At 39.3% G+C, this 24,140-nt stretch overlaps 1 protein-coding gene across 1 annotated transcript in view; it reads right to left on the bottom strand.

The window, feature by feature from the left end:
* LOC124555052 (lysophospholipid acyltransferase 5) overlaps positions 1–24,140 on the bottom strand; it is a 179,151-nt gene that overhangs the window by 110,210 nt on the left and 44,801 nt on the right. Inside the window, exon 5 of the mRNA XM_047128825.1 lies at positions 4,045–4,200. Coding sequence (XP_046984781.1) covers positions 4,045–4,200 — 156 coding nt within the window. The remainder of the gene's footprint in view (positions 1–4,044; positions 4,201–24,140) is intronic.

Raw genomic sequence — 24,140 nt, 5'->3', positions numbered from 1 at the left:
CACGGTGCAATTTCAGCAGAATTGCTACACGTTTGTGGAGCCTCTTTTGAGTGGAACACCCTGTATAATTCAAACATGGTCCATCTTCTGAAGCAACTGAGGCTTTCGTCATAAGCCAGTGGGTGATAAAAAGATTTCCGTTTGAAGGCTATATAGTCCAGAATCCGTATGTCCATCAGGCAAAATCTGAGCAGTGAAGCAATCATTCCCCAGATGCACAAGATTGGAGATACCCATTTGGTAAAACACTGTGTCCTGATGCGTGAAGAAGTCTCTAACTGCCTGCTTTCCACATCCTTGTCAGACAGGAATTGTTGACACTTCAAAGCTTTTTCTAAGGAACCAAAGGCATGACCATCACATGGAGAGATATCAGCTCAAGCATCTCCAACTTGAATTGTCATAACTTCTGCATTACAACATTTGTGATCTGGAGACATGCATTATCCTGAAGCAGCAGCACCATTCTACAATGGCGGTTATTGACAGACATGCTGCCTCATACACATACTTCATTCCCATATGGATGTCTATTGGTGTTTGACCTTTGGCAGTCAAGAAAATAACACCACCACACTGGTCCTGTTTGGACGCATTTGGTAATAACTTTGCCATAGCTTACATTTCCGCATTTACCACATGCACGTCGAAAAGACACCAACACCACATTAAACCCTTGTCTACATGTATTTGCTTATATATCCACATCTGAGTCGATCTACGTTGCACATGTGATATCATACAGAGATTGCAGTGATGTAACAAGGTCAGCACCTCACATCAATACCACAGAAGTTAACGATGTCTTGCTGCATTCCACAAAGACCATTGGGAGGCGCTGGTGAAGCTATGCCCTGTCTCCCAGTGCTGCAGTGCCACTGCACCGAGATCAACATACATCCGAGCAGAGGAAGGCTTTCCCAGTCCATGTCCTCTGAGCAAGGAGATAATGATCTCTGATCAAGGAGATAACATACTCTAGTTAGAACACATGTGTTATTCATGTTACAGATGGAACTGTATTTTCAAACTTTGTACCTCTATACTTCGAGAGACGAGTTTAGTAACTCTGTGCATCAAGTGATGCTTTAATATTCAAAGGCAGCTTTAAATATTCAGCATATTCTTGTGGCTATAGACTGCATAAAGTTGAATAAATATTTTTATCTTTCTTTTAATAAAGTGAACTAATATTTCACATATCATAGTTCTGATCAACCACCTCCCAGAGTTCTGATCAACCACCTCCCACAGTTATGAGCAGATGACTGTAGTTTTCTCAAGTCATAACAGCATATATGCTGCAGAAAGGCCCTCAAATGAAAACATTTTGATCGCCCCTTATACTATTAATGTGTATAAATGTACAAAAATTTATTTATTAAGCGACCAATAAAACCAAGTTTTTGAAAACAGCCACAAGTCGCAATTTGTATTTTTTCAACTTGTAGCTGTTTTCAAAAACTTAGTTATTTACTATTTGCAGTAGTCAGAATACCATAGACTTGAGCAGCAGCTTTTAATACTAAAAACTGAATGCAGATAATGATAATGTCCTTTATAAGAATATCACAGACTTGAGCAGCAGCTTTTAATACTAACAACTGAATGCATACAATGATAATACCCTTTATACAAGTAGTTTTTTTGCTGTAAATAACAAAAGCAATGTAGCATAAAAATCATTATTATCATCACATTATTGGTCATGTACTTTTAAACATCACACTCAAAATACAACATCCTAAAACATAAAATCAAACGTCTCTCATCAGCAGAAAAATGAGCAATTAATTAGAACTTAGAATCATTTAGCATGCAATTATGTGCTGTGTAGTGGAAATATTGACATTAACACATTTCCCATGCTAACTGGTACACCAAATGTGAATAGCATGAAGAAGTATGGGCTCTCTCTCTCTCTCTCTCTCTCTCTCTCTCTCTCTCTCTATCCCCCCCCCCCCCCCCCCCCAACAATAAGAGTCTTATTGTACTTTGTAGCATTTCACGTGGGTGAGTAAAGTTAACTTAGAATTTTCAGCAATACCATAAAATACTGAGGAATATTTCCCACCAAGTGGTGAAGACTTCATTACAGGAGGATTATTGAGATGGTCAAAACCAAAGATTATAAGTGATCTACACTCTCTTTTTGAAAACATTTGGGAAACTGAAAAGATTCCGGAAGAGTGGAAAATGGCATTAATCCTCCCATTATATAAAAAAGAAGGCAAACAAAATGTTGACAATTACAGAGGACTATCACTTCTGCCAGTGGCACACAAGATATTATCAAAAATTCTCCTCAACAGAGTTGAAGAAACTTTAGACAAACTACTGGGAGAATATCAGTGTGGTTTTTGAAAGGTAAGATCCTGCACAGACCAGATTTTTAACTTAAAATCAATAATTCATCAAAAAATGTTAACCGGAAAACTTTAACAATATCGTGTATCGGGTTCAAGAAAGCATTTGATTCTGGAGACAGAGAAACACTGGATATCATCATTAGTAAATTCTATCTAAAGTTAAATTTGGGTCAAGGGCACCTTTATGATAGTTGGGGAGGGGGGTGCTGGCTAGATACGGGGTATGGAGTATTTTTAATATTTTGGAAGATAATGACGACTTGTTGGTAGCTATACCAATGTTCCAATTCTGACCCTGTTAAAAACCTGTGTAATACTGACTTTAAAACAATTTTATTGTAAGAAAAGCACCTGACTACACTATATTTTTCTCATTCCCTGAGAGCTAGGCCCCACACCGTCTGAAATAAAATTGGGTTTTAGACGAAAGGACAGCCTGTCACCTCCACTGTTAACTGTGTTTTGGGAGAAAAATTGTAAGAATCTGGAATTTGGAGCTACAAAATCTCAAAACTGAACCAATAATTCTGGGAAGGCAATCAAATGGAATTAAAGTTAAACTGTCTGGCTTTTGCAGATGATTTTGCAATACTTTCACAAAATCTGATGGAAGTAGTTACTGAAATACATCTTCTGAAAAAAATAGTGAATAGAACTGGACTCAAAATTTCAGATGAAAAACAAAATTGATGACAAATATTTAAAAAAATGCAACAAAACACCCAGACACACAAATATGTAAAACAGAGCACATTAGTAAATTTGAATATCTTAGAGAAACTGTACAGCGGAATGGACTAGAAAAATTTGCGATGGCTGTAAGAGCTAATAATAAGGAAAAGAGTATGTATGGTTTGATAAAAAAATATATATATATAACAGGAATTGAAAATCTAGAAAAACAAAACTAAAAGACTATACCACAGTGGTAACCCGAATGTTTGTGTGAATGCTTAACGATGAACTACAAGCTGCACAGAATAGGGGTATTTGAAAGACGGATCATTAGAAAAATAATGGGTGCAATACAAACTACAGATTGTTGGAAAATGAGAAGTAATGAAGAAATCTATAAAAATAAAAAAATATTGGAAGTAATGGCAAAGCGAAGATAAATCCTCTATGAACACTTCTATCAAATGAATGTGAATGTGCTAAAAAAAATGTATTTATGGAAAAGAAAGAGACAATACCATGAATCACAGAAGTAAAAAAAGAACTGAAAAGAAACAATAACAGAGAATTGAAGATAACAGAAAGAAACCTTTCTAACAATAAAATACTAAATTTCCAAGGCAGAAGAAATACAAAATTTGGAACAAGATGGACAGAAGAAAGAAAATTACAACATGGGGAGAAGACGAAGGACTACTGGAAAAATAGGAAACAACGAAAGAAGAAGAACTGAAGTTGTTACATAATCCTACTTGGTCAGTATGAAGATTAAAAAATGCTAAATAATCCTACATTTATGGACTTTCATTATACTAAATAAATAAAAGGACTAACAACGATTCACATGAAGGAGGGAGGAGAGGTGGTAAGTAGAAATAAACTATAACCATGATAAATGCATAATTATATATTTTTAGCAACATACAGACATATCACTTTGCTACTTAATCTTCCACCAAAGTTGAGAAGTAAGTTTTCAAAACAGCATATTTATTTTTACCTGATCATACTTCCCTTTCACAAAATTCAAATATCTCCTCATTGGAAACTGTGGTCCAACAAGGAAACTCCCTGGGAAGTAGGCATGTGCTGCAATTTCCAGGAGTGATGGCACATGTTGTAGTGCAGTCTCCCTCTGATTCTTTGGCACGAGCTCCTAGAAAACATAATATAATTGTTGCTTTGAAATTGCTAGTAATGTGATGCTCTTGTTTCACTCTGCTCAATTTTGGTTTGGATATAGTTTTGGCATCAAGCTCTATCTTCAGGCAGATGGTTCAGTGACAAAGAACATTCCTACATCTGAAAAGCATAGGCTCAATGCTTAATACATGATTTTCAGTGCTTCCATAACCAAGGGCACCAAAGTGTTTGGTGTTTCAAGAGGCACCATATCGAAGATTTATACAGTCTACAGGGGCAACAGAAAAATATTGCCCACTAAATCACAATGTGTATGGAAGTGTGTGTTAAATGATCATGATAAGATGGTTGCCAAAGAGGACTTTGATGAAAAATAAGAAGACGACAGCTGCAAAAGTCACTGCAGAACTGAATTCGCACTTGTGAACTCTGTCAGCACCAAAACATCACGGGAGCTCCATAAGCTTGGAATTGCAGAGTGAGCTGAAATTCCCAAACCACACATCACTCAGGCAAATGTGAATACAGGAAAATGTGGTGCCAAAGCCAGGTATTACCTGGACAACAGAGCAATGGAAAAAAGTCATTTTGTCAGACGAGTCTCATTTCACACTGTCCCCAACTTCTGGCTGAGTTAATGTCCCACGAGTTAAATGTGGTGGAGGTTTGGTAATGATTTGGGCAGCCATATGACATTCTAAGGGTCCCATGGTTACTTTGCAAAGTGGCATTACTGTCAAAGATTATGTGTAAATTTTGGCTGATCAGGTCCTTTCCGTGGTACAACACTTGTTCCCCAATAGGGATACTATGTACCAAGACAAGTTGTTCACATGGCTCACATCGTCCAGGTCTGGTTTTGTGAGCACAAGGATGAAGTGTTGCAACTCCCATCGTCACCACAGTCACCAGATCTCAGTATTATTGTATTACTGAGCCTATAGTTTTATACAAACTTTCCACTAATTTACAGGAAGACTGGTAGAAGATTCCTTTGAAAATAATACATGAGCTGTATTTATCCACTCCAAGGAAATGGGAAGCTGTTTTGAATGCCAATGGTTTTCCTACATTGTATTAGGCATGGTAATGTGTTGCATTTCTTGTGTTCCCATATTTTTGTCCACTCCTGCATATGTAAATAAGTAATTTTCAAGAAGCTAACTTATAACCACAATTTAACTGAAATGAAAATAAAACAGCTACAGTAATCAAAGTAAAATTGTGCAGCATTGAGAAAAATGGATTCTCTTGTTAATTTTTTTCCAGTCAGTCTGAAAAGTACCTCCAACTGTTCTAACAAGGGATCTCCCCACCACACACCACTCAGATTTTGTGGTAAGAGGGCCCAGAGGAGAGCCTGTCAAAAACTGAATACAGATCAAGCATGAAAACAGGAAGCTGTGAGATATACCTTCTTGCTCAATATAGGTGTTTGTATGAATGTGAATGTGATCACTCCCAAGGAAATGATGAAAACATAATAGTTTGTCACATAAGCTGCAACAAATGAACGCAACAGTTTCACCTACCACACAGTTTCTCTGTGCTCTGTCAAAATATAAGTTTTTACTGTTTTTGAAGTTGTGTTCCTTTTGGAGGTTTTGAGAGCTGAATTCTTTTGTTGTAACATACTTCACACCTGTTTATTTGTTGTTTTCACTTCTGTGAGATGTCTATGTGGTACCCTGCCTGCTATCACTATTCATTACATTTATATAATGACCACTTATCCAAGACATCATTGCCATTTCAGGCTGCTTTTTATTACACTTCTTTTTTTTTTTTTTGGACCACTCACTGTTTCTATTTTGCTCTTTTTTCCCCACAGTTCAATACACCTTCTTCCTGTTTTCATGTTTGATCTGTGTTCAGTTTTTGACGGGCTATCCACTGGGCCTTATTACCATTAATCTGAGGGGGTTGTGATGGGGAGTTTCCCTTGTAAGAAGACACAATGTAAATGTATCTAAAATTTTCTCAAATTATGGACTAATACAATATTACCACATACAAAACTTCAATATTATTTAACTTTACAGTTGACTTAATACCAGTGTTTATTTCAGTGTAATGTAAAGACTGAAGTCTAAAGGAGAAATGTGTCTAGCAGTGGGTGTAAACTAGGTGGTGGTGGTGGTGGTGGTGGTGGTGATATGTTTGCAAATGAACAATACCCAATACAGTAACACTGAAAAAAGTAAACTAATGGTCTGAACTACAGCTGATAGATGGAGAATGACAGGCATACAAAACATGGAACTCTACAAAGAGCTGTAAAATATAAAAGTAACAATATGTATTAGAATAGACTGCTAATTATGACAATGAGGAGGCATTGACCAGCAGACAGGTACATTTAAAAGTACAATGTTGGACATTATTTAGATATCAGACAAAGTCCTTTACCAGATGTGTTTCTTCATCCAATGAAGAGCATTGTTTGGTAGCTAAATAATACAGAACAGTCCACTTTTAGATATGCCTGTCTGCTTGTCAATGCCTCCTCATTGTCGTAAGTAGCAATCTGATCCACTTCATAACACTATTGTTATTCCAGCCAAGACACTTCATTTTTCATAACAAATAAAAAGTTCTTAGAGCAGAATGAAAGCACTAGTACACAGAATGTCATCAGTATACTTAGTGTGTAACTGTCTGCTCCTTGTAGTTACGTGCTATTTATATATGAGCTAAATTCTTAGCAATGGAATTCTTTTCTGAGAAGCATGTGCTTGATTTATAGATATAAATTCCAAACTACAGAAACCACTACAAGAATAACAAATAAAAACAGTCATCAGATTTATTTTAAATAACTTCAGTAAATGTAGTGATTCTAGCTGCACCTTTTAAGAGTATCCATTAACTGGTATAACAACATTAACAAAAACAATAGCAATTATTACATAAAAAGTTCTAACTTTGAACAGGAACTTACAGACCTAGACATAAATTTCAATTAAAAGAAAAGAAGAAGAAGAAGAAGAAGAAGAATAGAGATCTGAAACAACTTACCAAATATTTAAAATAAATCTGAAACACACTACACAGCAAACGGATAATTAAACAACACAGAGTACACGAACGTGTTATTCTAATTAGGAACATAACGAAACACATGGTCATAGAAGAGATACAACTTATTTGGTGATGGAGTAACACCAAATAGGATAGACTGAAAGCAGTTTACATGTCTCAAACACATTTGAAAACATAAAGATGCTATCGGCATCAAGTGTCACTGTCATAGTGTTGTGCACACACGGCAGACCAGGCTGTCCCTGGCGGCCACCTCAGGTAGTTGTGGGCACACTGTTTGAATGTCAGCATGCACTACGTTTGCCATAGTGGCCCAACTTATGACTGATGTGGGTGGTAGGTATGGTAACCTCCTTTCTTGTGGAGGGGGATTGGGGGGGTGGGGAGCAAGTGTCACCATCCACGATTCTGTGACTGAAAAGATGTCCAGTGCGGTGCCAGGTGCAGCAGCCAAAAGTGTGAGAAATTCCGAATCCATCTGGACTGGTGCGTATGGACAAAAGTGAGTGAAACAAGTGCACCCCCAATGCCTGTCGAGCCCAGTGGACAGGATTAGTGATAAGGGAGTGGGGACTATCTGGACGTCAGAGTCTATAACAAGGGGTGCTGGCATGGGCATCAATGGTGGTGTACTGGAGAGGGGAGGTTCTGGCATTGGACACGTGGCTTCCACCCCACTGATGGCAGTGACCTCTCAGCACAGTGGGAGGCAATGCCACCGGCCACAGAAAGCAAACCTGCTGTCAGTTCTGACGAAGCACACACTGACAAGGTACGTGGGTACGACCAGGCCTGCTTGACCCTGGTGTGCGCAGGGCCCACAAAGGACAAGGTGTTGGGCCCATGGGCAAAGGAGGGGACCCTGTGCCCATCCTGGGAGGGTACTGGTTCCGGTGGCATGCCACAAGTCGATCTTTGCTGCAAACCATGAAGATGTGATGGGCGTACCTGCTGTGGAAAACAGCCGGAATCCAGTTAGGGCACTGTCTAAACATCCTGGCCCAAACTGTTGTGCTAGGTGCAATGTCAACAAAACCAGTGGTGATGGGAGATGCCTGCTGAGCAGCAAGAGGATGAGCAGTGTCCGTGGCTGACGGCTGCACAGCAGCTCAGCAGGGCTTTTGGCCTCAATTGCCACAGTCTTGTAAGAGCTTTTTTTTCCCCAAAATAAAAACAGTGACAGCCTCCTCGGCTGGGAAACCTTTTACATACTTGCACATCTATATTTTAATCATATGGACAAAACATTCAGCATTGCCATTCAACTGTGTGTGGAATAGTATGGAAAGGAGGTACCATGATGTGGTGAATGCCACTTGTGCGTACAAAAGTCTTTGAAAAATTCTGCCACAAACTAAGGACCATTGTCCAAAACCACAGGGTAAAGTAAACCTTCTATAGAGAATACTTTCAACAGGGCACTGACAGTCACAGAAGGACAACGAACGACATAGGAGAAATGAGAAAAAGCATCATTTGCTAATAACCAGAAAATGTTTAAAAATGGACCAGTGAAATCAATGTGGACTCTTTTCCAAGGCTGTGTAGGGGCTGGCCATAGCAAAAACACAGTGTGTGGCATCACCTGCTGATCCAAACACTTGTAGCAGGCCATGACAAGGTGTTCCACTCTTCTACAATGCTCAGCCAAAACACATGGGGAAATGCCAGTGGTTTTATGCAAGAAATCTTCCAGTGATCCTGATGTCATAAGCAGAGGACCTCCAGCCATAGAGCCACAGGAGTACCAACGCAGGAAGTAAACCCTTCTATAGAAAAGAGAATAAAAATAAGTATACTGAGACGGGCTCTTTTAAGGGTTGGTGACCCTGAGTGGTAGAAGGGGATCCCCTGACAAGAGTGAGCATTGCAGGAACATAGTAGTATGTAAATTCACACTGTAGTGTAAAGTTGCACGAAAGATGTCGGTAAGAAATCCTACCAAATTTTTCTGCGAAACAAAAGTATACGGCGAAGGTGTTATGAACAGAATGAGTGTGTTTAAGTGGTGCAGGGAGTTTAGGGGAGGCACAATAAACATTCATGACAAACAGAGGAGTTGAATACCTTCAATTTCAACTGATGAGTTGAAACACAAAAAAATCATGGAAACTGTCTGTGAGGACTGCTGACTCACAGTGGATAAAATTTCTGCAATGTTTCCACAACTCATCAGAAGTCCTTTATACAAGACTCTCACAGAAGCGCTGGGGTACTGGAAACTGTGCACAAGATGGTCCCAAAACAGCTGAAAGAGCAGCAAAATAAAAATTGGGCCAATAATGCCCGCTGGTTTCTTGAGTGAATTGAATTAGAAAGTGAGGATTTTCTGAGCTCTATTGTGACTGGAGATGAAATGTAGGTGGCTCATTACTCACCAGAGACAAGAAAACAATCATCACAGTGGTGTCACACCAATTCCCCATCTGCCAGAATGTTCAAACAGAAAAGGCATCATTTCAGTTGAATTTCTGGTTTTGGGGAGGGGGGAAAGGGGGGGGGGGGGGGAGATCAATGCACAACAATATTGTGAGACCCTAAAAAACTCAAAAGGAGCATTCAAAACAAAAGGAGAGGAATGTTCATGAGAGCAGTGAGCTTGTTGTACGATAACGCACATACTTGCACAGCCTTGACCACCAAGGCACTCTTGGACTCATTTGGCTGGGATGTTCAGAATCACCCCCATATCATCTCTCCTCCCTAAGGCACATGAATGGAATTAAATTTTCAACTGACACACAGCTGCTCTGAAGTGGGGGAAGGAGATGGAGGGAGAGTTCTTCTAGGAGGGCATAAGAAGTTTATGCCACAGCTCACTAGATGAACTGAACGGGATGGCAATTATGTGGAAAAATAGTCAAGTGTATCAATAGTATCCTGTATTTTTTTTTCAAATACACATTTTCCATAAAAAAGATATTTCCTCAACATGCCTCGTATCATGCGTACGACCTGCTCGAGTACTAAATCTGTCTCCACAGCAGAGGAACTGGTGGTGGGAAAGCCATCTACAAGATGTACAACTCTGCTTCCGCCGTTTGGCGATAGGTGGCGACAACAGTAAGTAGCGGTCGAAAGAAACAGATCGCAGACGTCAGGCAGTTAGCTTGGACCTCGGCCAACATACCCTCATTCAAACATTATTCGGTTTGTGTCTGCATCATAAAGTTGTTATTGATTGAAAATGTCAGTTTACGAGCCTAATTATCATCATTTGCGGGAGGTGTTACTGTTTTGTTTCAACATGAACAAAACAGCAGCTGAGTCTCATCGAACGCTCCCAAGTACGTATGGTAAGGATGCTATTGGTGAAAGAATGTATTGTGAGTGGTTTCAACGCTTCAAGGATGGTAATTTTAACATCGTAGATGGGCACAGTGGTGGAAGAGAGAATGTTTTCAAAGATGGAGAATTGGAGACATTGCTGGGTGAAGACTCGCATCAAACACAAGAAGAATTGGCACGACTAGTGGGAGTGACACAGCAAGCCATTTTAAAACGTCTCAAGGCTATGGGCATGATTCAGAAAGAAGGAACTTGGGTCCCGTGTGAGCTGAGAGCAAGAGACACTGAACAGTGTTTGTGTGTTTGTGAACAGTTGCTTCTGAGGCAAAAACGGAAGGGATTTCTGCATCACATTGTGACCGGGGACAAAAAATGGGTTCATTATGATAACCCTAAATGCAAAAAATCATTGGGATATACCGGCCATGATTCCATGTCGATGGCCAAACCGAATATTCATGGCTCCAAGATCACGCTCTGCATTTGGTGGGACCAGCTCAGCGTCGTGTACTATGAGGTGTGAAAACCAAGTGAAACAATCACAGGTGCTCATTATCGAACGCAATTAATGCATTTGGGCATGGCATTAAAAGACAAACGGCCACAATACAGTGAGAGGCACGATAATGTGATTTTGCAGCATGACAATGCTCGACCTCACGTTGCAAAAGAGGTCAAAACGTACTTGGAAACGTTAAAATGGGAAGTCCTATCTCACCCGCCATTGCTCCCTCTATCACCTGTTTAGATCAATGGCACATGGCCTGGCTGACCAACACTTCCGGTCTCATGAAGACGTCACAAATTGGATCGATTCGTGGATTGCTTCAAAAGATGAACATTTTTTTTTTTTAATGCAAGATTCATACACTGCCTGAAAGATGGGAGAAAGTAGTAGCCAGTGATGGAAATACTTTGAATGATACACATGTAACCATTTTGTTTCATTATAGCCTCAAATGTTGGGGAAAAAATGGCAGAAGCAAAGTTGCACACCTTGTACCACATGCCTTACCTCCATATCCAGTTGAAAATAAAGCAGTTTCTCCTGGTCAAATGGGGGGTCAGGGCCCATGGGGACCTGGGAAAGAGCATCCGCGTTTGTATGTTGTGACACAGGACGAAAATGGATCTCATAAATGTACTGAGACAAGAACAGAGCCCAACACTGAAGACAAAGTGTGGCTTTGTCCAGTAAGGATGCCGGTTAGACAGGGAAAACAAAGGCTTATGGTCGGTAATTAAATAAAATTCTGCACCATGCAGAAATTTTTTGAGGCATAGACAATAACAAGAGCTTCTTTTTCCCCTGATAACAATGTTGCTGAACTGAGTTGAGCATTTTCGGTGCAAAGGCAATAGGCTGTTTGCAATCATTTGCATGGTGATGGGCTAGGACTGCTCTCACTCTGTACTGTGACAGAACCCTGGTCAGGACCAGATGCTTGCTGGGTCGAAATGATGCAAGACAAGGTGTGGAGCAAAGACTATCTTTAAGCTGCACAAAGGCATGCTCATAGGCTGCAGACCAAACAAATGGAGCACTTTTCCAAAGCAACAGATGCAAGGGGTGGGTGATAGTAGCTACTCTGGAAATAGCATGCCACTTTGTTGAGGAATGCCTGAAGCTCTCATAGATTAGACCGACAGGACACAGCTGTAATCCCAGCAAAATGTTGTTCCATGTGGCGTATGCCCTGCTGGGAAATTTCATGGCCCAAATAAACGATGGTAGGCGGGAAAAAGTGAGACTCAGGGAGATTACATTTGACAACCCCACAGCCTGTAGAACAGCAAACAAAGGACAGAGGTTACATTGGTGATCCTCTGTGGTAGAATCTGTCACAATTACATCATCAAGACAGTTAATGCAATGAGGGACAACCATCATAACCTGTTCTAAAAACACTGAAAGGTGGCAAGCACACAAGTGACCCCAAACATTAGTCGTTGACACTGATAGAGGCCGAAAGACGTATTAAACACAGGCAACTGTTCCGATGCCTTGTCCAACAGAATCTGAAGGTAGGCTTCGGCAAAGTGGATTTTTGAAAAGAACTGATCACCAGCCAACTTCGTGGGCAACTCCTCTAGGCTACACAGGGATAAGTGTCTATGACTGACTGTACACTAATAGTAACTTCGAAGTTCACAGACCTGAAGCTGACCAGACGGTTTCTTTACAAACACTAAGGACATAGCCCATTCACATGAGGAAATAGGCCTAATTATCCCAATGATGTTAAGTGATCCAGCTCTGTCTTAATCTGATCACATAAAGCTACCGGCAATGGCCTCTCCTGAAAAAAGCGAGGGTGGAAAGAGGGTTTGAGTTTGAGAGTGATATGTGGTGTTAAATTGTTTGCACAACCTAATTCTGGGTCAAACAGAGCCAAAAACTCAGACAACGAGGAATCTACTTTGTGATAAGCCACTTGGTAGAACACCACATCTGCAATAGAAAAACTAAAAGTATCACAGGCATTTACCCAAACCAATTTTCAGTACTCACAGCATTAACCATCAAGTATGTAACAGAACAGACAACTGGCTTTTTAACATTGTCGATCGTGAATTGCCTGAGAACAGGAATCTACTGTTAGTTATAGCTTACCAATTGATGCTTGATGCATACCAATGGGGATTTGATCCTGGCAGAGATCTGCCTGTTGAGTGGGGACAGGGTGACTCTCACATTGATTTATACGATAATTGGCTTATCCGTCACATGGACTTCAATGAAAAGTTTGTACTGGCCTGCATACAATGGCGAACACAATGACGAAACAGTACGAAATCGACGTCCAGTGACTCCTGCAATGACTCCTGTCTGGGTAGAGATTGACATACCACTGCTATGTGGTGACCTCCTGTTTCTGTTTTTTTTTTTTAATTTTTTTTTTAAATGACATGAGGCCACCCACTCATGCTGTATGAAACAAGAGGGGCACAACATAAGAAGTGGCATTTGATGTTCCTGCATATGATGTGTTTGTCTGTGGCAGTCCGGATGGCTTGTTTGTACTGTGGCTACCTCCTCTTCCCTCCAGCATGCTAGGCTCCATGCGCCAGAGATGCATGCTGTCAAAAATGACAACATCACTCCAAGCCTCTAACTGGCACTACATGGCACAGGAGACCTTGAATGACTGCAATATTCGAAACCTCTACTAACGTGGGGTCTTCAAACTGAAGGACATATTACTGCACTGTCTTATCTGGGCCAAACAAGTTATTGAATCTCTGACCACTGTATCTGCATAAGCCTCCTGAGACTTAGCTATGATGAATCGACACTTACAACTGAGGTCATGAAAATTGGCTGCCCAAAATCGATATATGATTGCTGCAGCTGTTTGCGACATTTGTAGAATACAACACATGCAGCAACCACATGTGTATGCTTGCGACGATAGGGGGACAGCAAACTACACATATTGTCAAAAGAAAGTGACGCTGGTTCTTGCAGAGGAGCTAACTGGCACAGTAAGTAAGGGGTATGCACGATCAGAAGCATGACAGACCTCCATGTCTGGCACCCGGAACACCAGGAAATTATGGCAAAGCTGCTTCTCGTAAATGTCCCAGTCTTCCAAGGATTCATCAAAGGAGGGGAACAGCAGCAGGTGAACAACTGGTGGCTGAGCCTGGGTCAACACAACCAACAACCGTTCCAACATGGCCTTGCTGTTGTTGCAGAAGTGACTGAAGTAAAGCCTTTTGACTCTTGATATTGTCACTTGCGTTATAACTAGGAACACAAGGAACTGCACATCCATAAAAGAGATACAATTTATTGGTTCACAGAGTGGTCTCAACATGAATACAATGAAAGTCGTTTACATGTCTCTAACACTTTTAACATCTGAGGGCCAGGAGGCCAGTGCATGCTCTTATAAAGATGCTATCCACATCAAATGTCACGGGTGTATTGCTGCATGTGCACGACGGACCTCGTGATGGCGGTCAGAGACTGGGATGCTCCTGGCCAGCTGCCTTGGGTAGTTGCAGGTGTGCTGTTTGAATGTCGGTGCGCATTGTGTAGTGGCCCAACTTACTACTGCTGAGTGATACTGTGTTTCAAAATATTTTACCCAATACCTATTTTAGATGACAATAAACTTTTTAATGTAGGTGTGCTGAATATCTGACTCATTATGAAGGCATATACTAATACAGATTTTTTTTTTCTTTTGCTAAGGTAGGGAAGTAGTGAATGGTATGAGCTGCCATGCTCCTAACATCAGACAAAATGCATATATGTTGTGTCCTTTGCAGTGTTGTAATAACACTGAGCTGTGAATTCTGCACTCTCTTCAATTTTATTCTTATAAATTTTTTAAATACATTTAAGTATTAGTTATGATCACCCACGTTCCTATCTGTACATTCACACATTTATATCCCGAGCATTTAGTAGTTATCTTGAACAAACATGCAACAAGAAAAACTATCAAAGTGAGATTGCTACTTCTGGGAGGATCAAATTTTTATACAAAGTTCTTTCAAGACACTTTTGTTCATTACAAGATCAATGTTGACCAACACATTTTGAAATGTAGCATTATTAAATCAATATATATTTGTCTTTTCACGGTCAAGATCAATTAGAAAGGTAACCATTCTATCTCATGATCTGTTACATTTAAACAGCTAGTTTACTGAAACACGCCAGCATCGGTATCTATAGTGCAATATCCACAATTTCTTCAGTGATATTAATTGAAGATACGTTTTCTAGCTAAGTTGACAATTCTATTTTGCACACAATACTTTAACTATTCTGGCAGTACTCTTCACTTAGCTACTGAGTCATCAGCAATATCGGGATGAAAAAGGGCCTCTTTATCTCTCACTACAGTGAAGAACCTACTTTCTGATTCACTTTTAACCGACCCCACCTAAAACTTCCACCTTTACTCAGTTGACATTCACCAACTGAAGTAATTTTAATGAAAAGAAGGATGCTTGTAAAAAAAGTTAAAATTAAAAACACCACAAAATTAAGTGGAAAAAGTAAATAAATTCTTTGTGACAGAAGTGGAAAGCTAGCTGCAAATTGCAGTGAGATGACTAAAAAACTAAATGTCTAACACATAAAACTATCAGGATAAAGTGAAGTGCTGCTAATCTCTGTACCATATGCACTCAGCACACACAATTAGCTCTCCAACAGGACTGCAAACAGTACCACAAACAGTTAAAATATGACTTCCTACACCAGCAAATGCGGATGAACTCTAAATGCTCCTGCACTGATAAGAGACAAGATATGTACGAAGGAATGATGGAAGGAAGTTTAGAGTTTAACATCCTGTTGACAATGACATCATTTGAGAAGGAGCAGAAACTTGGAGTATGAAAACATGGGGAAGGAAATTGGCTATCCCCTTATCAAAGGAACCATCCCATCATTTGCCTGTAGCAATTTAGGGAAATCACAGGAAACCTAAATCAGGATGTCCTGATGTGGATTTGAACCGTCATGCCGCTGAATACAAGTTCACCACCTCACTCAGTGCGTACACTGGGGGTGTAAATGGAAGTGCATTCTACAGAGCAGTCAGGTGATTTGTGGATAATGCAGAATTGTTGCGAAAAAATATTTAAGTACTTAATATATCTGTTCTAATGTGCACCAATGAGTTCACTCTTGTATCTGACAGTGATTCAGATTCCCCGCCAAACTACAGTATCAATATGGAGCCTACATAATGTGGCTGGCAAGTAGAGACAGTCCCTCATGGCTCCACAGATGGTGTGCCTATTATACTCTCGGCTTGTGCCATCTGGTGGAGTTCTGCACTTAATTACACAAGCAAAGTCACATACTGCCACTTGTCTCTTATCACCTGAAGCCTTCAGGATGTCTTTCATATGATGTTTTACAGTTTTTGCTGTTTCCGTATTCACTCTGGACTGATTTTGTACTCTTACAATGACTTTGCTGTGTTTTGGACTCTGCTTTTAGCCAGTCATTCACTACATGAACTTAGTTGTTATCGATCATTCTAAACTGTCATTTGTACCACAGTGTCACAGTGTGCCAAGCGACACAGAATTTTTTGCTACCCATGTCAAATAGGATAGTAAATTCATGATTTAAGTGTTTATATTTACAAGTGCCTAACATCATACTCACCCACATTTAGATGTCCCATTTTTTATGGGAGACACTCTCATCACTGATATTTTTGCCAAAAGTGAAGGAAGGTACCAACTATGATCTTATTTAAGGAACAATTCAATTCCTGGCACCTCCTCAGATTTATTCTGAGGTAGGGAGGTTGGGAATGGCATCCTCTCGAGTTAGATACAATGTAAATTAGTGAAGTGTGCTGGAATGAAAAACAAGACCTCTGGTCAGATGAGTAGTGGGTTATAAATACGAAATAAAAGAGAGGCACTGCAGAAGTAGGTCTAGTAATGAACAAGAAAGTACGAATGTGGGTAAGCTACTATGAACAGCATGGTGAACACACAGCAGCCAAGATAAAAAGAAAGTCAACACCCAACAGTTTATATGCCTACTTGCTCTGCATATGACACAATTGAAATAAATGTATGATGATATAAAAGAAATTATTCCTATAGTCAATGGAGATGAAAATTTAATTGTCATGGGATGGGGACTGGTATTAAATAACAGAAAAACGAAAAGAAGGAAAAATCGCAGGAGAATATGGACTGGAGGAAGAGGAAGCCACCTGGTAGAATTTTGTACAGAACATTGTCTAATATTGCTAGCACTTACCACTTACTTGGGTAAAGTGGGGACACGGGAAAGTTTCAGGCTTAAGGCGGGCCCTCTCCAAACACAAATCTACTGGTAAAGCAAACACAGACAGAAGAGTTTCAACCTCAAGATGATTAATTCAGTTAGATTATGTAATGGAAAGACAAATATTTTGAAAGCATATTTTAAATTCTAAACATTTCCAGGGGCAGGTGTAGCCTCTGGGAGAAACTTACTGGTTACAGACTGCAGATTAAAACTGAAGAAATTGCAAAAAGGTGGGAAGTTAAGGTAGTGGGACCTGGGTAAATTGAAAGAACCACAGGTTTCTGAGGACATGAAGGATTAGACAGCAACTGACTGAAAAAGGAAAAAAGAATACAATCGAAGATAAATGTGTAACTTTGTGAGATGATATAGTGAAAAGAGCACAGAATCAAATAGGCAAAAAGAAAGTCCTGGTACATATATTTGGAACACACACAAGATACAGACTATATTTGGATAACTCATGAGATACAGACTCTAACTGACACAAGGAGGAAATTTAAAAATGCAGCTAGTGAAGCAAGAAATGGAATACAGACAATCTAAAATATGAGACTGACAAAGTGCAAAATGGCTAAGCAGTATGGATGACTAGGGGAAAGTTAAATGTCACATACAGGAGAACTAATGCAACCTTTGGAGAAAAGAGAACCAGTTGTAAAAATATCAAGAGCTTGTGCATCAAGCCAGTATGTACTAAGCAGAAAGGGGAAAGCTGAAAGGTGGAAGAAATATATATAGAGGGCTATACAAGGAAAATGATCTTGAAGGCAATTCTATAGAAAAGGAGGAGGAAGTAGATGAAGATGGGATGAGATATACAATACTTTGAGAAGAATCTGAAAGAGCACTGAAAAATCTGAGTTGAAACAAGGACCCCAGAACACATGACTTGCCCTCTGAATTATTGAGAGCGTTGGAAGAGCCAGCCACAGTAAAACCACTATACCATGTGTGCAAGGTACATGTGGCAAGTAAAATACCATTAGACACTGCGAATATAATGAGTAGTTCCATTCCAAAGAAGGCAGGAGCTGACAGGTGTGCATATCACCAAATTACAAGTTTAGTAAGTCATGGTTGCAAAATACTTACACAAATTATTTACAGAAGACTGGAAAACCTGAAAGAAGCCAACCTCAGCAGTAATCAGTTTGAGTTAAGGAGAAATATAGGAATCTGCGAGGCAATACTGACCCTTTGACTTATCTCAGAAGATAGGTTGAAAAAAGGAAAATATACATTTACAGCAAGTGTAGATTTAGAGAAAGCTTTTGACAATGTTGAGTGGAATATACTCTTTGAAATTCTGAAGGTAACAGGAATAAAATACAGGGAGTTAGTACAGAAACTAATCTTCACTTGTAAGAGTCAAAGGACATGAAAGGGAAGTCAGATTGGGTTGTAGCCTGTACTCAATGTCATTCAATCTGTACACTGAGGAAACAGTAAAGGAAACAAAGGAGAAATTTGGAAAAGAAATAAAGTTCAGGGAAAAGCAATAATAACTATCTGGTTTGCCAAAGATAGTCCAAAATGCATTACGGTGTAAAAATAAACAGAAACTTCTCTGTTCCAAGCTCGTGGTTTCCAAAATTGTACCTGATCATCATCTTTAGTTCCTTACACTATTGATCAAACTGGACAAATTCATGTTTTCCATACAAAATTGGTGAAGTAATTAATCATACTAGCTATGCCATCACCTGCTTATGCCACAAAAATTCACTATCAACACATTACTCACTACCCAACTCCATCAAAAATGTACCCTTTTTCTATTTTCAAATAAGGTCAGTGGGTCAGTGTCTTATAAACACTTTTTTTTGTTTCTGTGACAGTCATAAGTCAGTATCACAACCTCAGAAGGTGAAATTCTGTTAATCAGCTCAGAAAGGTGTCCAGTTTTTTGATAGACATGATTTCTCTTACATTCCACACACAATCACTGAACAATGGTATTTGTGGGAAAAAATGGTTCAAATGGCTCTGAGCACTATGGGACTTAACTTCTGAGGTCATCAGTCCCCTAGAACTTAGAACTACTTAAACCTAACTAACCTAAAGACATCACACAAATCCATGCCTGAGGCAGGATTCGAACCTGCGACCGTAGCGGTCGCGCGGTTCCAGACTGTAGCGCCTAGAACTGCTCGGCCACACCGGCCGGCATTTGTGGAAAACTGTATTATTTGTTAAGAATAAAGAAAAGATGATTCCATGGGTGAAAAACACTGCCCACATCACAGGGATAACAGTTTACAAGTGTACTAATCTCTACTGTCCACGCCCTACAGTGGGTGGTACAAAATTAAGATAAACTTTATATCCTGCTTGCACAAAAAATTTGCCACACAAGTCTTGCTTCGCAGGTGAGGTGTTCCCATGGAGGAAAAGGAAAGAAGAATAAGGTATAATGTCCTGTCAATGGTGAGGTCTACAAAGATGGAGGTTGGATGAGGATGCTGCAGAAAATTAACCTTGGCCTTTTTGAGAAACCACACAAAACCTTAATACACGTGGCCAGAAAGGGATTTGACAATCACTTACATGTGTGCTAACCACTGCATCTCTCATGTAACAGATAATTTATGGAATTAGGAGTTTGAAATTATGTTTGTATATGAGATCCTTTGCTATAGCTTTGAACTGTCTGACTACAGTGTACTGTTTAAAATGAACTCATACAGCTGGCAGTAAAAAGAGATTTTTATGCCTACTGTCATCCAATAACACTTGTTTATCAGTGCAATTATTTTACATGTTGCCAATTATGAAAAACTCTGTTGCTGAGTGAATACAAGCAGTGGGGGCTCAAAATGACTGCACTACAGGCACAGGTATGAAAACTTTTGTTGTCATTCAAGTTTCAAAAAGTATTAAATCTTGTGCTTTTCATTTCATGAGGTAAAGTGTCCCTGCAGGGTAGTCATTTTTAGTCTCGGTATAATGTCAGCACTTTCTTTCTGAAAGCATCACAAATGATGAATTGTTAAGTGAAATCACTGATGATCAGGTCATCTTTCATAATTTTCCCTGTCTTTGTTAGTTCTTTTATACCACTTCCTATACACTGAAAAAAATTGCAAAATACATAGTACGAGCTAATCACATGATGATTCCACACCGTTTGCAACTGAAGAAGATATTGGGTATAGAAATACTTATACAAACACTGAACATAGAAATTTTGCATGAATGATGGTTTGCAACATTGCTCTAATCCCCAAAATGGCTCTGCCATTTATTGTGTACACATATTAAGATACATTAGCTCGTCACTAATTTATTCATTTTCGATCAAAGCTATTCTTGCAAAATCTGCTTATCACTGGTAGGTAATGACTGACAGAAATGCTTTGAGGTGTCGATGCACACTGCATGTTATGAAGTATCCATACACTCACCTGAACTTCTAATCAAAGTTTGTACACGATCTTTTTGATGTAAACATATTACCAAGTGAAAATGGTTTCCTATGAAATGAAACAGCACTCTTCATAAAAAGCCACAATGGACATCAATGTCAGACTTTCATGTCTGCCGAAACAGTCCATACACATCCAGTGATCAAGAGTCTCAGCAGGCCAATACATAACACCACCAGTACATATCTAATGTAAAATATCTAGTAGTAGTTGGAGTGACCTTAAATGGAATGACCGTATAAAACAAATAGTAGGAAAACCAGTTGCCAGACAGAGGTTTACAAAAAAAATTTTAGTTTGATTTTGAGTATTACTCATCATTATTGAACTTGTAGTAGTAGGACTAATAAAGAATTATTAGGTAGGACTACTAGAGAAGATCCAACGAAGAGCAGCGTGTTTTGTCACAGGATCATTTAAGTCAGCGCAACAGCGTTACAGAGATGCTGAAGAAACTTCTGTGACAGATGCTACAAGAGAGGCATTGTGCGTTACACAGTGGTTTACTACTGATACTCGGAGTGAGTATGCTCCAGGAAGAGTCGCGCAAAATATTATTTCCTCCCACACACATCTCACAAAATGACCACAATGGAAAAAATTGAGAAATTGGAACTAATACAGGTGGAGATTAACCGATAATCATTCTTCCCACAAGCCATTTGTGAATGGAACAGATTGGACAGGAGGGGGGAGGACAGGGGACGATCAGTTAGTGGTACCAGAAATACCCTCTGCCAATCACCATTAGGTGGCTTGTAGAGTGCTGATGTAGATGCAGAACTATAAGTTTTTAGTTATGAACTTGCCATTTTGTAAACAGTACAGTGTGGATGTTTATTAACACAATGTTCGTTTGCACTCTCTGCTGACAGTCAACGGTAAAAAAAAAGCAGTAAAAATACATTCTTAATTCACTATCACAGCATACCACATCAAGTAACAAGCACTCTGAACCCATCCACAAGTAACAAGAGCACACTATAACTTCCAAATAGGTACACTTCTATCAGAAGAATTAGTTATACATTGGAAACTGAGCACTGTGCAAAAAGTCTTCTGACTAGCCTGCAGTCCAACGCATAGTGTGTGAAGTGAGGCATTTGGTCAATCTGGTGTGTGACTTAATGGTTATCTGCTTAAGACAGACATCATAATCACGTCCTTGCACCTCATGGTGCTATCAACAGATATTACGTCTGAAGTTCTTTGGTCCAGGAGGCAATTTGTCACAACCATTTTTTTCAGTGCTCAATAATCTCTGGATATCAGCATTATTAACAGATGTGTCATCAAGGGCAATCCGTGAATAGGTTATAAGTAATGTTGTTAGTAATACGCCTTCATTAGTCACAATACTTTATTTTCCTGTTGCAATCCAAGTTGTACATTGACTTTTGTAAGCAGTGAACATTAATAGATATCAAACTTTTTGCACTAACTTGTTACACCAGTAGAACACAAGTACTTGACTATGAAGGGAGCTTGTTTAATACAAGTAATGACCATTCTGGTCTCCCAGATTCTCCTGTCTGTGGCTGGTAAACAACATTATTGTTTGGATAACATTTTTCAGGTGCAACTTGAAAAGTTTTGTCACTTTGAATTTGGAAAGACTCACAAATGTAACAAATATTCATATTTATTGAAATAACCAGCAACCAGTTGTACAAAAAAAAAAAAAATTATTTCCTTAATCAATTCAGGCACTTCGTGGCCTTCTTCAGAAGTTTACAACTATAAGAAGGGCAGTAACTATAAGAAGGGCTCTAAGAGCCTGAAACTGGTTCAAATGGCTCTGAGCACTATGAGACTTAACTTCTGAGGTCATCAGTCCCCTAGAACTTAGAACTACTTAAACCTAACTAGCCTAAGGACATCACACACATCCATGCCCGAGGCACGATTCGAACCTGCGACCGTAGCGATCGTTCGATTCCAGACTGTAGCGCCTAGAACTGCTCGGCCACCCCGGCCGGCTCCTGAAACTGGTCAAGGAAATAAAATTCCTTTGTGCAACTGGTTGCTGATTTTTTTCAATAAATACAACAATAGTTGCTGAAGAAATACTTCTATCTCTTGGATCTATCTGCACAGGAAGTACGAGGGCGAATATTGACACTGTATCTTTGCTACTATACAGCTGTTCATAAGAGAGGAAGATCAATGCCTCCACTCATGGGGTATCTATAACCTGTCCCCATTTCATGTATTTTCTTCTTTTCTTCATAGTCTCTTTTTCTGTTAACTTTCAGAACTGTCTTCATCTGAGATTCTGAATAACCGTTTCACATTTTCTAATTATCTACATTTTCATAACCATCTATTTTTTCTGAGTAGCAGTATTCTCTGGTTCATTTTTTTAATTTGCGCTTTGCATTAATATATGTGGATATGGCAACTACACATTTTTTTGTTCTGATTCTTTAAAACTTGGAACAAACCACTATTAGGATATCAGGATTGAAATTAGAACTTTCCCGTGTAATGTATTATTCATTTGCATGCTCTCTCTTACAATTTTTTTTATGTTTCATTAATTCTTTCATTTATAAAATTTCTAATCAGCATTCTGTAAACTAGGTATTGACTTGTTCCGTGACCAATTACTAGTGGCTTGCATGGTCCCACAGAACTTGACAGATAAATAATAATAATAATAATAATAATAATAATAATAAAGTCAACAGTCTGATGGGTCACTGAAGGTAAGGCTGTTGGAAAAGTTTCAGTGTGCATCACAACACGAGACAGAAGAATCCAAAGGACTGTCTCTACTGCAATTTAATTTTCATCTTGATACGCCAGCTGCAATGTTACAGCTGATATAAAACACAGCTTTATTATGAGAGTGTTCTGACTGAATCATATGATAAGATGTAGGATCAATCTGACTTGGTCAATAAATTTGGTTCCATCAAGAAAAGAATGGTCAGAGGTTGCGTTTAAGGCATTGCAACAATTGAAAAATTTGTATATAACTGTTCTATTTTTCTTGGCAAATTGCATACCATGTAACTTATAGCAGTTTTTTCACTGTAGAACATAAGAAAATACTTTTATTATTTCTAGAACTTTTTGAATGTACAAAGAACATAACTTTTCAATACTCAGTTTGCCCCTGGCCCCCCTCCCCCCTTTCTAATGACCAAAAACAATTTCACATGCTAAAAATTATCTTGTTAGTTTGGGGGGAGGGGGTTAGTGAATGCTTGTAGTACACTCAGTTGACTAATAGTATTAAAATAGTTCAAAGTACCTTTCTGGACCTCACAAAACTAAAAAGCGAACTAAAAGTCATAATACATAGAGTCCGACTAGTCCTTGAACTAATGAAGCCTGGCAGGCATTGGAAAGCTTGAACATTAAGCAATGTTTCACATCGACATGCTTTCAACACTTTGGTACTAT

Source organism: Schistocerca americana, chromosome X (genome assembly GCF_021461395.2).
Source record: "Schistocerca americana isolate TAMUIC-IGC-003095 chromosome X, iqSchAmer2.1, whole genome shotgun sequence".
Classification (NCBI taxonomy): domain Eukaryota; kingdom Metazoa; phylum Arthropoda; class Insecta; order Orthoptera; family Acrididae; genus Schistocerca; species Schistocerca americana.
This window is presented reverse-complemented; position numbering and strand designations above follow the sequence as displayed.